At 45.3% G+C, this 13,206-nt stretch overlaps 1 protein-coding gene across 1 annotated transcript in view; it reads right to left on the minus strand.

The window, feature by feature from the left end:
• Positions 1-524: 524 nt before the first annotated feature.
• Positions 525-13,206, minus strand: part of LOC137351731 (calponin-2-like) — a 38,919-nt gene continuing 26,237 nt past the window's right edge. The window contains exons 3-7 of the mRNA XM_068016476.1: positions 8,340-8,406; positions 7,801-7,938; positions 6,732-6,848; positions 6,040-6,186; positions 525-2,501 (exon numbers count right to left, since the gene is read on the minus strand). Of these exons, the coding sequence (XP_067872577.1) occupies positions 2,247-2,501; positions 6,040-6,186; positions 6,732-6,848; positions 7,801-7,938; positions 8,340-8,406 (724 nt within the window). The 3' untranslated portion in view covers positions 525-2,246. The remainder of the gene's footprint in view (positions 2,502-6,039; positions 6,187-6,731; positions 6,849-7,800; positions 7,939-8,339; positions 8,407-13,206) is intronic.

The raw sequence follows: 13,206 nt of genomic DNA on the forward strand, positions 1-13,206 counted from the left end.
TGAACAGAAGTTTTATACCACATTTTCTACAATGTATTATGCTGCAGTTAAAGTCAAAGTTTAATTATCAAGTAAACACAGCACAGCAATAGTTTTGATTTCCTTTTCACTGAGGAAACTTTGTAAATTGGACATTGAAATGCTCTTGTAAATGTCAAGCCCTAGGACACTGTCTGGCTAGAGAGAGATTATATTGCATCCGTAGTAAAGTGTGATGGACATGCACCAGAAACAAGATACAATCAGACTTCCACATCCATCACACTTCGTTACAGGTAAAAAATATCGCATTTTTGACTTTCAGCATAACATTTACCATCAATTACAGCTGCCCTCTGTAACAATTTTAAACTTGCTGAGCACAATTACTCAGATTTGCCTATTTGGAGCAGCTGGTTTTAAAGAGACAGGTCAGGTTAACATCTACCTCAACCATTCTGCAGACTCGAGACTACCCATGAGCAATGCCACAGAGATCCACTAGCATATTAGAAGTTACAAAGTGAAATGAATGCTGACAAATAAAAATTACAAGAACATTTAATAACAAAGAGTTACAAATAATATGCATACATAGTACACTTCACTGGTGATGTGCGGTCCGCAGGAGAGACTGTAAAGTCTGAAGGCACAACACATTCTATTGTAGTAGAAATTCAGTCTTTCATTCAGCAGAATACATGGGAAAATGGAGTAAAGTAAAGCAAACAAAACAGATTTTGCTAGAACTGCAGCCTTTACTTTGCAATATGAATATAAACTGTGGCTGTTAGGTAGAGATACATCACAGCAGCATTATCCTGAGAGTGTAATGAAAATGATGTTGACACAGATCCCTGCCCCTAGATGTAGATATGATTTCGAGGTTACCTCAGTGGGGATGGGGCAACTTTCATAGAAGAAGCGTAATGTGGCAATTATTCTCTCCACATGTAGGTCTGAGAGTCCAAAAGCAAGCAAACCTAGAGCTGGATTCTCTAACATTACCAGTATCATATGACCTGCATTACAAACCCTCCTCAACAGTCTTATCACCAGGATTTCAGTCATGTGTAATGATGGGTGTGTGATAATTTCGTACCATGCTTTGAACTGTAAGACGCCCAGTACAGTTCTGAATCCTGTGCTTCCAATTTGGGCATTTGGAGCTCAGTTATACTACAAGTGGAAAAAGGAAGGATATATATGTATTTTTATGGCCAGGGGTTGCAGCAAGTCAAGCGGGATGTATGAAGAGGGTCGCACAATAAGCATATCACACATGAAAAAGTACTGACCCTCGTTCGGCTCAGCAATAACCATAATCCAGTTCAGCTTTGTAAAGGTATTGGTCAAGTCACGAGACCAGACTTCGGAAAAAAAAAAACGAAAGTTTTCATTCTTATTAAAGAATCCGTCTTACCCGGTATTGTAGCTCATGGGCTCGAGCATTGTGCAAGACTTCGTCCCGAGAGTTTACTTTATACACAGTCTCCACACTCCTAACCCTTTGGAATGTTAGTCAGATTTGAGAAGAATCCAGTTTGTTTTTAAAAACAACAAAAAAAAATAGATGTAAATGCAATGGCCTTGGAACATTATTGGAGTTGGCAGGGTGGAAAAATTGGAAACAGCTGGCTGCATTTTCCCACCCAGCTTTAATGATTGGTCTTTGAAGACAATGGAATTCCAACACATTCCCGCATTCTTGTGGAAAAAGGGAGGATATATATGTGTTTTTTTAAACAAATCATCCTAAAATATGCTGTGCCCAACTGTTAATGGAAACAATAGCGGTGATGAGTCACAATTACTGAAGTGGGTCTAAGGACAATCTCTAAAATACTGTTTCAGCAGCATCACTATTTACTGCTGCTTTTCTGAGTGACCTCATTACTGGAACAAGAATTCTCTTTGCCCAGCAACGTCCCCCCCCCCCCCCCGTGTCAGTTGTTTCAAATTGACTTCAATGAAAACCTTGCTTCAATTATTTTTTAAAACACACTTTAAAAAAAGACGCATTTTCTTTTGCCCAATCACTGCAGGATTAAAATGCAAGTTAAAATAATGGTTCCAAACCAAGAAAATTGCTATCAACTTCTGGTCACATCCTTTAAAGTAAAAATTCCACTATATACACATTAAAGTAAAAATAGGACAGGTGTTATAGGGGAGTTTAGCCACGTGTGAGTTGGCCACATGTAGAAGCTGGACAGCGAGTTGCTTTTTTCTTTAGTTGTCATGTTGCAGTGATGGATTCAGCCATATTATTCGGGATAATTGGCAGGGTTTTCTGGGAAGCGCTCGGCATTGTAATCCAAATTGCTTCCATTCAGTCCAGGCACAGCATTTGGACAATACTTGGGATTGTAGATCTGGCGGCCTAGGCCGAAGTTGGTGCCACTCTGGTTGGCTCCTTGATTGCTGCCCATCTGCAGAGATGTGGTACTGTTATCACACTGTTCGGTGCCCAGCTTCTTATCGTAAATGGGTCTTCGGGTACCTGGTGCAGTCATGCCAGCCTGAACAAGAGTGGAAAAGGTTATTGTTCAAATTGCAAAAGGCCAAAGCTGCATAAGCAGCAGCAACAGTCTGCCAAGGGACTGCCCATCAGGATTAAAGTTGCCTTCTAACAGAGAGGGGGAAAAAAATACTCCACTTGGAAGCAAAAAAGGAATTCAGGGAAAACTTTTTCACCTAAAGGGTAATCAAATTCTGGAATATGGTACTGGGGAAGGACACTAAAGTGACAGTCTCCACCTGTGGTATCTTGGGGATCAAGCAATTATCAGATATTCAGGAGAATGGATTGAGGGATATGGTGAGAAGGTGGGCAGGAGGTAGGAATCAATGAAAATGGGAGGGTGGAGGAAGACCACACTCAATGGGAATTTTTCAACAACATTCCAATGCGAGATGAGGGGCTGGCATGAGAGGAGGGGAAATTTCTTCACTCAGGGGTTGCCAAACTTTGGAATTCTCTACCCCAGAGAACTGTAGATGCTCAGCCATTGAGTATATCCAAGACCGAGATCAACAGATTTTTGGGCACCAAGGGACTCAAAATTATGGGAATAGGATGGAAAGCGGAATTGATGTGGAAGATCCGCCACAATCTTATTGAATGGAGGATCAGGCTCGAGAGCCATGTGGCCTACTCCTTCTCCTATTTCTTATGTTTTTAAGTGAGAATGTCACACATTAACATAGAAATGCAATTCACCAAGGCTCCTTCGACAGCACCTTCCAAACACGTGACCTCTACCAACTAGAAGGACAAGGGCAGCAGATGCATGGGAACACCACCATATGCAAGTTCCCCTCCAAGTCACACACCATTCTGACTTGGAACTATATCACTGTTCCTACACTATCGCTGGGTCAAGATCCTGGAACTCCCTTCCCAACAGCACTGTGGGTGTACCTACATCTCAAGGGCTGCAGCGGTTCAAGAAGGCAGCTCACCACCACCTTCTCAAGGGCAATTAGGGATGGGCAATAAATGCAGGCTTAGCCAGTGATGCCCACATCCCCCAAACGAATAAAAAAAAGTAGCTAAAGATCTATCTCTGATCCATCTTTGGATCATCTCCATTTAGGATTTTCATTATCATGACCACCATTATCAGCAGGTCAAATCTGGTTTTGCTAGCACTAACCAGATTGTTAGGACCAGGTGAGGCAGGAGTCTAGAGTTCTCCTCTCAGCCTTTTCCTGGTTTAGCCGTAACAGGGTTTAATTTTTAAAACACTGTGCTTTTAGCTTCCCCTCAGTGAGTCCTTATTCACTGCTCTCTAATTGTAATTGCAAAGAAATCAACCAGACAGGCTTTCTCAGATTTAATATTAACCTTAAAACTCTAACTCAGTTAAAACTACTAAGAATACACGACGCGACCACGCTAGCATGCATACACGATAAACACACACACAAATAGATACAGAGGAAGAGAAAGAATTAAGGGGGAAAGGTTTTAAATAATAGATGGAATTCAGTTACTGGTTCTGCGTTGGATGTTAAGTCCTTGATTGAAGTTAAGTCTTGCAGTTCTCGCTGGGGCCCAGTGCACACTTTCAAACTTGTTTTACAGATACCAGAAGGCTGCAGGTGTCTTCTATCTTGAGGGTCAAGTTACTTTCGCGGGTCCCTGGAACTTTGCATGAGAGAGAGAGAGAGAGAGAGAGAGAGAGAGAGAGAGTGCTTTCTTCTTGAAGTTCAGTTGCAGTCTCTTCCAAAAACTGTTCTGTGAGCACAATTCAATTAATTCCAGGTTGGCCAGAAGGTTAGTCATGTGACTAGCTTTTTTCTTGAGATAGCCTCGCCTGGGAGGTTTGTGGAGTCCTCACAGCTCAGACACTCTCAGTGGGGGGTGGAATGCTGGCTCTTACACATTCAATGACCCTCAACTTCTCTTGATCATTACTATTGACAAAACCCATCTGGCTAATTGGATCAGGAGTGGTCTCATTGTTTCTCCATGCAACTGTCCTTTAGAATGCAAATGTGCAGCCATGTTTTCAGCCACTGTTCTGTAGTCTTTTTAAATGAGTTATTTCAATGTCCAATAAACATTCAAATATTAATCTTCCGTATGACGAAATTAATATGTCTCGTTTTAGCAGGTGTGGTTTCTGTCACAACATTCATAATATTGGCGGAATACAGATATTAGTCTGTGATGCCGACACAACCAAAGCAGAAGCAGATGATCAAACTATTCAAGTCTGAAATATTCAGGGCTGCGGTGTACTACTTCAAATCCAGACAGGATGAGAATATCTAGTTTTTTTTTTAAAAATCAGTGCATGTAAAAGAAGAAAAGGCTGGAATTTTCCCACTAGCTAAAAAGGCAGGACCAAGCCTGCCTCCACCAGGCCTGGAAGCCACGCAGCAATTTTACTTTGCCCAGGCCCTTAATTGGCCTTGGTCGGGGCAATCCTGCCTCCAGGAGCTACGGACCAATTAGAGGGCTGGAAGCTCCTCAGTCTCAGCAGCACCACCAAGAGCGGTGGCCACTGCTGGGACTGCACCAAGCCAGAAAAGCAAGAGGGATGCCGGCACCGAAAGTCAAGTGGGGTCTTGGGCCTTGCCAGGGAAAATTGGCTGGGCCTCAGTGAGGGAGAATGGGGGTCAATTAGGAGGGCAGGAGAGGTGTTCCAGCAGGGGCGGCTTTTGCTCCAGAGAGTGCCCTCCATGGGGCACCCCCTCGAGCCCACTCCAGGTAGCAAAGTACCCAGGAGGAGGCTCTGAAGTGGCAATTAATTGGCCACTTAAGGGCCTCAATTGGCCTGAGGTGGTCAGGCCGTTTTCAACCTCCCCAGCTGCTGGTAAAATGGCAACGGGGGCGGGTAGGTGACAAGAACGGGTCCCCCCGCTTGATTTTACACACCCTACTTCCTGTCCGCTACCAGCTGGGGAGTGAGGGGGGGGGTGGGGGGGCGGGGAAGCGGGCGTATAATTCTGACCAAAGACTTGCATTTCACAACCTCAGGACATCTCAAAGTGCTTTGCAGCCAATGAAGTACTTCTGAAGTGTATCCTAATCCTTTGGCCTCCTTATCTCGAGAGACAATGGGTAAGCGCCTGGAGGTGGTCAGTGGTGTGTGGAGCAGCGCCTGGAGTGGCTATAAAGGCCAAGTGTAGTCACTGTCATACTATAGGTCCTACAAACAACAATGTGATATGAGCAGATCATCTGTTTTAGTGATGCTGATTGAAGAATAAATACTAGCCAGAAAACCTGGGGAAATTCCCATCTCTTCTTCGAATGCGGATGTTGCATGTTTTATGTCCAGAGAAGGAAAGTGGAGCCTTGGTTTAACATCTCAACTGAAAGATGGCAGTTCAGCACTCCTTCAGTATTGCACTGGAGTGTCAGCCTAGATCTTGTGCTCAAGGCTCTGAAGCAATCTTCTGACTTGAGAGACACGAGTGCTATCACTGAGCCACATCGGTCGCCATAGAACTGATCTACATTCACAGTTGAAGATTGGACTTTTGCTCCCCGGGTTTCAATTGTCAAATTAACAAGTGGCCTCAGCAGCAGAAACTGGCACAAACCTGACTTGCTCCTTTGTTGGTCCCCATCTGTAAACTAATAGTAGACTGGTCCATTGAAGGGGGGATATGGGTCCTTGGATCATACAGATGTCGCCTGGTACCATAGGCACTCATTCCAGTCTGGCTGGCACATTTGTTTGTTCCCATCTATAGAAAAGACAGAGATATAACACCATTAACACAATGCATAGATGCAGGAGAGACAAACAGCCAGAGACAGAAATTATCTACAAAAGCTTGCAGCACAATCGTTCCTTTCCCTTTCTTTAGTTCCCCCCCCCCACCACTCTTTCTTGAAGGCACGGACTCCAGCTGGGTTACAGGTTTTGCAGACACCAGGTACTCTCCAGTTCCTCGACTAGTGGCCATTATCCACGTGCAACCCTCAGCAGCGGTGGTCATCAACTGCAGATGCATCACAAACAAGTCCAATCCTATCCTCACCCAATGTCCACGCACATGCATTTTCTAGCATGGATTATTGCAGTGATCAGGAGCAGCCGCCCGACCTGAAATGTTCTCCTCACTCACCCTGGGCGTGCACAGCTAATATCATCCTTACAGCTGTCATGGTTGGGATCAGCCAATAGAACCAGGGACCTTAGTGCTCTGTATGGTTCAGCAATTCACGGGATCAGCTCTTAGGTAGCAGGAGTCTGAGCTCAACATTCATAAAAGTCAAATATTAATACCTGAAGTCCAATGACACATTGTCCAGCATTCAAGGTCTCCTGATTGAAAGAGCGTCGCTGTTTGTCGGCATATTTGACACCAATATCAACTCCGGCATTCACTCCCTTTGTTTTTGCCTAGGATGAGAGGCAATTGAATGTTGTTTATAGACTTCAAGTACAGATCACAGCCATTTGGCCCATTCTATACCAGTTAACTGTGTTGCAAACTCGCACATAGCCCAACCCTGCAATATACGATACAGCTGCTCCCTCCCATTATCTAATAGACAGCCCAATTTCCATTCTCCCCCCCTCACCCCACGAGATACACATCTCTATGCCGACTGACAGAGGAAATCTCTATAACAGAAAGTGGCCTTCACATTGCAGTCTCTGAACCTTTAAATTTGCAGGAATGAATATTTAATAAATGTTTCTTGAATTTTCTTCCTCAATGTCTCGGTTGGTAAATGCACAACCCAGTTTGGAAAGGATCCTGAAGGATCCAAAGTTCCAGCCCTGCTCTGTGTTGAGTGAATGAACAATAAGGGACAAGAGTGATGATTGGCTGTGGTGATATTCTTAAATCAATAGTCTCAGGCAAGAAGTACAAGTGGACCCGACACTCGGAACCAACTCACCAACAACCGAGTTAGCAGACGAGTGGAGGAACCTGAAGGATGAAATCAAGGGGCATATACACACAAGCCAGACTAGAAGGGCAAGATAACCTTCTGGATCATCCTTCGTTACCTCTAAACTCAAGGGTCCTGTAATTATCCTTAACTGTAGTCAGTGTTCAGACAGACCCATGCTTTTTGTAATAAGGGAGGAGAGAGGATGGGAGGAGAGGGTAGGGAGGGGGAGAGGGAGGGGCTTCTCAAAGATAAACTTTTACTGGTCAATATCCACCCCCAAAGTCGGTGGACTGGCAATGGGAGTGATAAAGTGACTCTTCTAGATCATTTGGACCAGAGACTGTGAAGTACGGAGTACATCAAATGATGGAAGCTGTAAATTAGCTGTGGAAACATTAACGTGGGTTGTCAAGTTCATCGTTTTAAGCTGATGCCAGTCTGGTACTTACCATCCCTGCCAGGGCCAGCAGTGCCGTCTGTACCTGAGTCAGATTCCCATTCTCAAAAAGGTCATTTGCCTCAAATGTGTCATGTGGTTTGATACCATAATTCTGCATCGCTTTGATAAAATTGGACAAATTCTCCAGCTGTTCAGAAGAAAATCAGATTAATTCTCAACCTCTCAAAAGAATTTGAACGCATTTTTCATGATTTAGCTTTGGCTTCAGTTCCTACTTTCCTCATTTATTTTTCAGGATAAGTTGTATTTCTCTTATTTGCTCCATTTAATGTTATATGTCGCTCAATGAGGTGCCCCCTCTACCAGCCGAGAGTTTGAACACTTTCCTCCGAGCTCATCCCTAATCCACTGGGATTGCTCTGGCTGTTCTTGTCTGCTCCAATGCCTGGATATCCAGCACTAACTAAAAACCTAAGTTTCCTTCATTAATGTTTAATGAAGCAGGAAAATTCCAGAAAATATGTTGTCAAAATCTTTAATCACTTTATCCCTACTATTACAATCAAAAATATTAGTGTAATGTTTTACCTGATGCCAGTTTAAAGTTGACCTGTTGATTTTCTTCACAGACTTGGGCATGATTTTGTTCATGAGCCTATCAGTTGGAGAGAAGAAAATGAAAAGAACCTAGTTAGACTGGGAAGGTGGGGCTGCAATTTATAGTCACAGGAATTTAATATTCAGGTAGTAACCTAGAATAAAGAACCATCATGGCCATTGATTTACAATGGCTAAGTCAAATTCCATACGATACCTCAGTTCAGTGACTGCACTCTCATTTCTGAGTCAGAAGATCATGGGTTCAAGTCCTATTCCAGAGATTTGAGTCCATAATCTAGGCTGACAGTTCAGTGCAGTACTGAGGGAATACTGCATTTTCAGAGGTGCTGTCTTTAAATTGAGTTGTTGAAGCAAGGCCACACTCTCAAAGGAGAGTGAGCGAGAGAGAGAGACAGTGAGGCAGTGAGAGAGAGAGAGACACAGGGAGAAAGAGAGAGAGAGAGACAGACACAGTGAGACAGACAGTGAGAGGGCTGGATTTTACCTTAGGCAGACAGGAATTTGCCACCGACATAAAAAATGATGGCGAACCTGCTTCTGCCTAGCCCGGGTATCCGCCCACATTTTACGGGCTTTAATTGTCCCGAGGCAGGACTTCAATTTGCTTGAGGGAGGAAGTTCCGCCTCAGCGAGCTGCCAGCCAATCAGCGGGAAGGCAGCTCTTAGTCCCAGCAGTGCCACCAAGAGCGGTGACCACTGCTGGGACTGCAGCCCAGCTGACGACATGGAGCCAGGAGGGAAGGTAAGTTTGGCATGCCTCACCAGGGAGATTGGTCATGCCCTGGTGAGGCTAGGTGGTCATTTGGGGGGGCGGCCCTCTATCAGGCACGCTGTGCCCAATTGCCATGGCCTCACCCCCCCCCCCCCCCCCGGGGCTTAGAAAGGCTGGCAGCTATCACTGGGCGGCCCTTTACTTCCCCAGCACGCCCGCTTGCCACGGGTAAAATATCCTTGGAGGCAGGCGAGGGCCCTTAAGTGGCCGTTACGTGGCCACTTAAGGGCCTTGATTGGCCTCGGGCGAGCGGGCCATTTCCCACCCCCCGCCCGAAAACCGTAAAGTTGACCAGAGGCGGGAGCGGGGTGGGAAGGCCTCCCAGAGCCTCCCGCTCAATTTTACACCGCCCCCATCCACACCCATGCCACCATCCGACCCGCTGGGGCGGCATAAAATTCAGCCCAGAGAGAGACATGCACAAAAGGAAAAAGAGTTAGCCAAGTCACCAGAATAAGTCCTGGCTAATTTGTGCGTACAACACTGATCCTGTGTCCCATGGTGCAGTGTCTCACCGACACTGACCCCCGTGTTGCTGTGTCTGGATCGACATATAACAAGGTTTATACATGAAGCACAATTCAAAAATGCTAAGATACCATTCTCTCCACAGCTGTAAGTCTCAGCAAGTCTGACAAGTTGAGCTTGGGTTATTACTGGAGACCACCCTCTGGGAGACATCCGTGTCAGGAGGTTGTTGGTACAAGCACCCACTCTTAAGGCAAATGTAAAAACAGCTTCAGTACTCACCCACAAGGTGGCCTGTATCCAATCAGATCAAAACCACAGCCAAAAATACACAAGAGTAAGGAAAATTACTATAAAAATGTAAAACCTAGTTTGACATTTGGCCCTTTAAGCAGCAGATGGCATGACATCATTGCATTGCTGAGCTCAGGTCTGTGTGCACTCCTGTTAACAAATTTAACAAACTCTTTTACAGCTCTGCTCTGACTCACCCACAGACAGGAAGACCTCAGGGGCAGTGCCTCACTGCTCATCCCCCCCCCCCACCCCACTCCAGTAGTGGAGTTAGCTGATCCCAGCCTGGGCAGAGGCAGAGATGCTACAACTGGCCACAGCCCCTGATTAGGGAAGGGGAAGAAAAGATCAACCAAGTTCCCATTCCTCTTTCTAATCACCTGTCCTGGAAAGTGAATATATTGTATATGCCGTACCCTGGGCCAGTTGAGAACAGGTCAGCATCAATTGAAATGCCCTCCACAATTTAAGATCTTGTTGAAATCAATTAACACAGCTCACACATAAAGCATGGCCACTTAGGTAAATGCCTCTCAGAAGAGTCAGTACTATATGAAGGTGGTTGGACAGAACAGGCTGGAGGGGTGGGGTGGAGATTTACACAGTTTGCCTACTTCGTGCCTCCTTTAAACAAGCCCAAATACTGTAGTTAGAAATGTCGCGGCCATCTGGGTTTATATTTGCTCCCGGGGACATGGCCAAAACCCAGTGCCAAACAGCAACAGCTCTAAAGTGGGGGCTGCCATCAGCTAAAAGTAACAGGTCTGTCTGTTCTGCAACTGCAGACCGTGAGGGGATACTTTCAGCTGACAAGAGTTTTCATCTTTACATATAGTGAAAGAACATTCATTTATATAGCGCCGATCACAACCTCAGGACATCCCAAAGTGCCTCATAGCCAATTAATTACTTTTTGATGTGTGGTCCCTGTTATTATGTAAAAAACGTGGCAGCCAATTTATACTCTATAAGATCCCACAAACAGCAATGAGATAAACAACCAGCTCATCGCTTTTCAGTGTTAGCTGTGGGATAAATATTGGCCAGAACACTGGGAGAACTCCCCTGCTCTTCCTCAAATAGTACCACGGAAGGTTTAATGTCTCATCTGAAAGATAGCACCTCTGACAGTGCAGCACTCCCTCAGTACTGCACTGAGCTGGCAGCCTAGAACAGGTTCTCAAGTTTCTGGAGTGGAGCTTAAACCCATGATCTTTTGACTCAGAGGCAAGATTGCTTCCAGTGAGCTCAGGCAAGGGCCCTATTAAATAAAACAGTTGTTCTTATATCTTTGTTTCTTCCCATGGGGAGATGCCCGACTTCCACTTATCTCCACCCAGAGCAATATAACCAAAACCAGGAGCTCACTGCATGGGATTAAAGCCTGGAAGAGAGATCGCAGACACTGGCCATCTCCAACGTTCCCTATAATTTCTTTATTGATCGTGTGGGCAATTTCTTCAAGTGCACAGCCTGTTTAAATTTTTTTGAACTGCTGTGCATATGCGGTAATTTAAAGAGGCTGACTTATGCACGGCCTACGCAGGGACTTTTGCATTGCTGCACAGCTATATAGCTTAAAGTCCCCTTGCTCCCTGTACAGAGTCTTGCAGCAATCATAAGTGACCTTTGAGTGGGTTAGTGGCTGGGCCTGCGCACCATCCAACTTTAGATAGCGATATATATCTATCAAGACTGAACAGGTATATGTACTCACACCCACATGCATGTCTGTATCGATATGTTCTGCTTTGAAGGCATTGCGACACGTCATAGCTTGACATCAAGGTTGATTAACACATAAAGAACAAAGAACAGTACAGCACAGGAACAGGCCATTCGGCCCTCCAAGCCTGCGCCGATCTTGATGCCTGCCTAAACTAAAACCTTCTGCACTTCCGGGGTCCGTATCCCTCTATTCCCACCCTATTCATGTATTTGTCAAGATGCCTCTTAAACGTCTCTTTGGTACCTGCTTCCACCACCTCCCCCGGCAGCAAGTTCCAGGCACTCACCACCCTCTGTGTAAAGAACTTGCCTCGCACATCCCCTCTAAACTTTGCCCCTCTTACCTTAAACCTATGTCCCCTAGTAACTGACTCTTCCACCCTGGGAAAAAGCTTCTGACTATCCACTCTGTCCATGCCGCTCATAACTTTGTAAACCTCTATCATGTCGCCCCTCCACCTCCGTCGTTCCAGTGAAAACAATCCGAGTTTATCCAACCTCTCCTCATAGCTAATGCCCTCCAGACCAGGCAACATCCTGGTAAACCTCTTCTGTACCCTCTCCAAAGCCTCCACGTCCTTCTGGTAGTGTGGCGACCAGAATTGCACGCAATATTCTAAGTGTGGCCTAACTAAAATTCTGTACAGCTGCTGCATGACTTGCCAATTTTTATACTCTATGCCCCTAGCAATTCACAACAATTCCATTCCGAACTCCCAATACAGGACAAAGTAAAACAAACTCAACATGGCCACACTCCAGTCTCAGTACATTGCAGCTCAGTAGAGGATCAGTAACAGTGCCGCACTCTCCACATGGTCAGACACTTGCTGGATGTCAGTCACAGACTCATCCTTTTAAGACAAAACATCTCCACACAGAGCATTCTCTGCAACCTTGATCAAAATGCACAACTTCTCATGTGAAGTGAAACCCGAATCCTTTAAGAAACAAAACGGCCCATTTGTTACATTTCTTTGACCAGCAAAGTCTGGCCACAGTTGTCACTATGACAACTCGCAATCCTCAAGCAAACAGATCGAACCAGCGCAGTAGTTTACTGCTAAGTATTTGATTCTTATCTAAACCATCCAACTGACACAAGTAGGACTGGGGCCAGGAGGTTAGAGTACCAGAGAGCTACTAGACTGCACATTTTACCAATAGGTGCATTAGGAGACCAGAAGCACATAACCGAGGTTCAGGAGAGGTGCTTCTGAACGTGGGCTGGCACATGAAAACCCAGAATAATGGTGTGAACTCTGTTAACTGTAAGGGTCTCAAAAGTAATGAGTCTGGGAAAACTTGATACAGTTTCTACAGAGCGGACAAAGCTGCCCCTAACATGACAATCGCACTGAGAGGCCACAGAGGGCTGTTGTGGAAAGTGGGAAAATTTCCTGCGGGTGCAATCAGGAGCTCATGTCACATGTTGATGTTGGGGCTGGGGCACATTACTGGTACAGTATGGAGAAAGTCTTACTCTGGGACCTGTACAAGAAGGACAGGTTGCATCTAAACTGGAAGGGCACTAATATCCTGGCTGCAAGGTTTGCTAGCGTCACTCGGGAG

The sequence above is a fragment of the Heterodontus francisci genome, chromosome 36, assembly GCF_036365525.1.
Source record: "Heterodontus francisci isolate sHetFra1 chromosome 36, sHetFra1.hap1, whole genome shotgun sequence".
NCBI lineage: Eukaryota > Metazoa > Chordata > Chondrichthyes > Heterodontiformes > Heterodontidae > Heterodontus > Heterodontus francisci.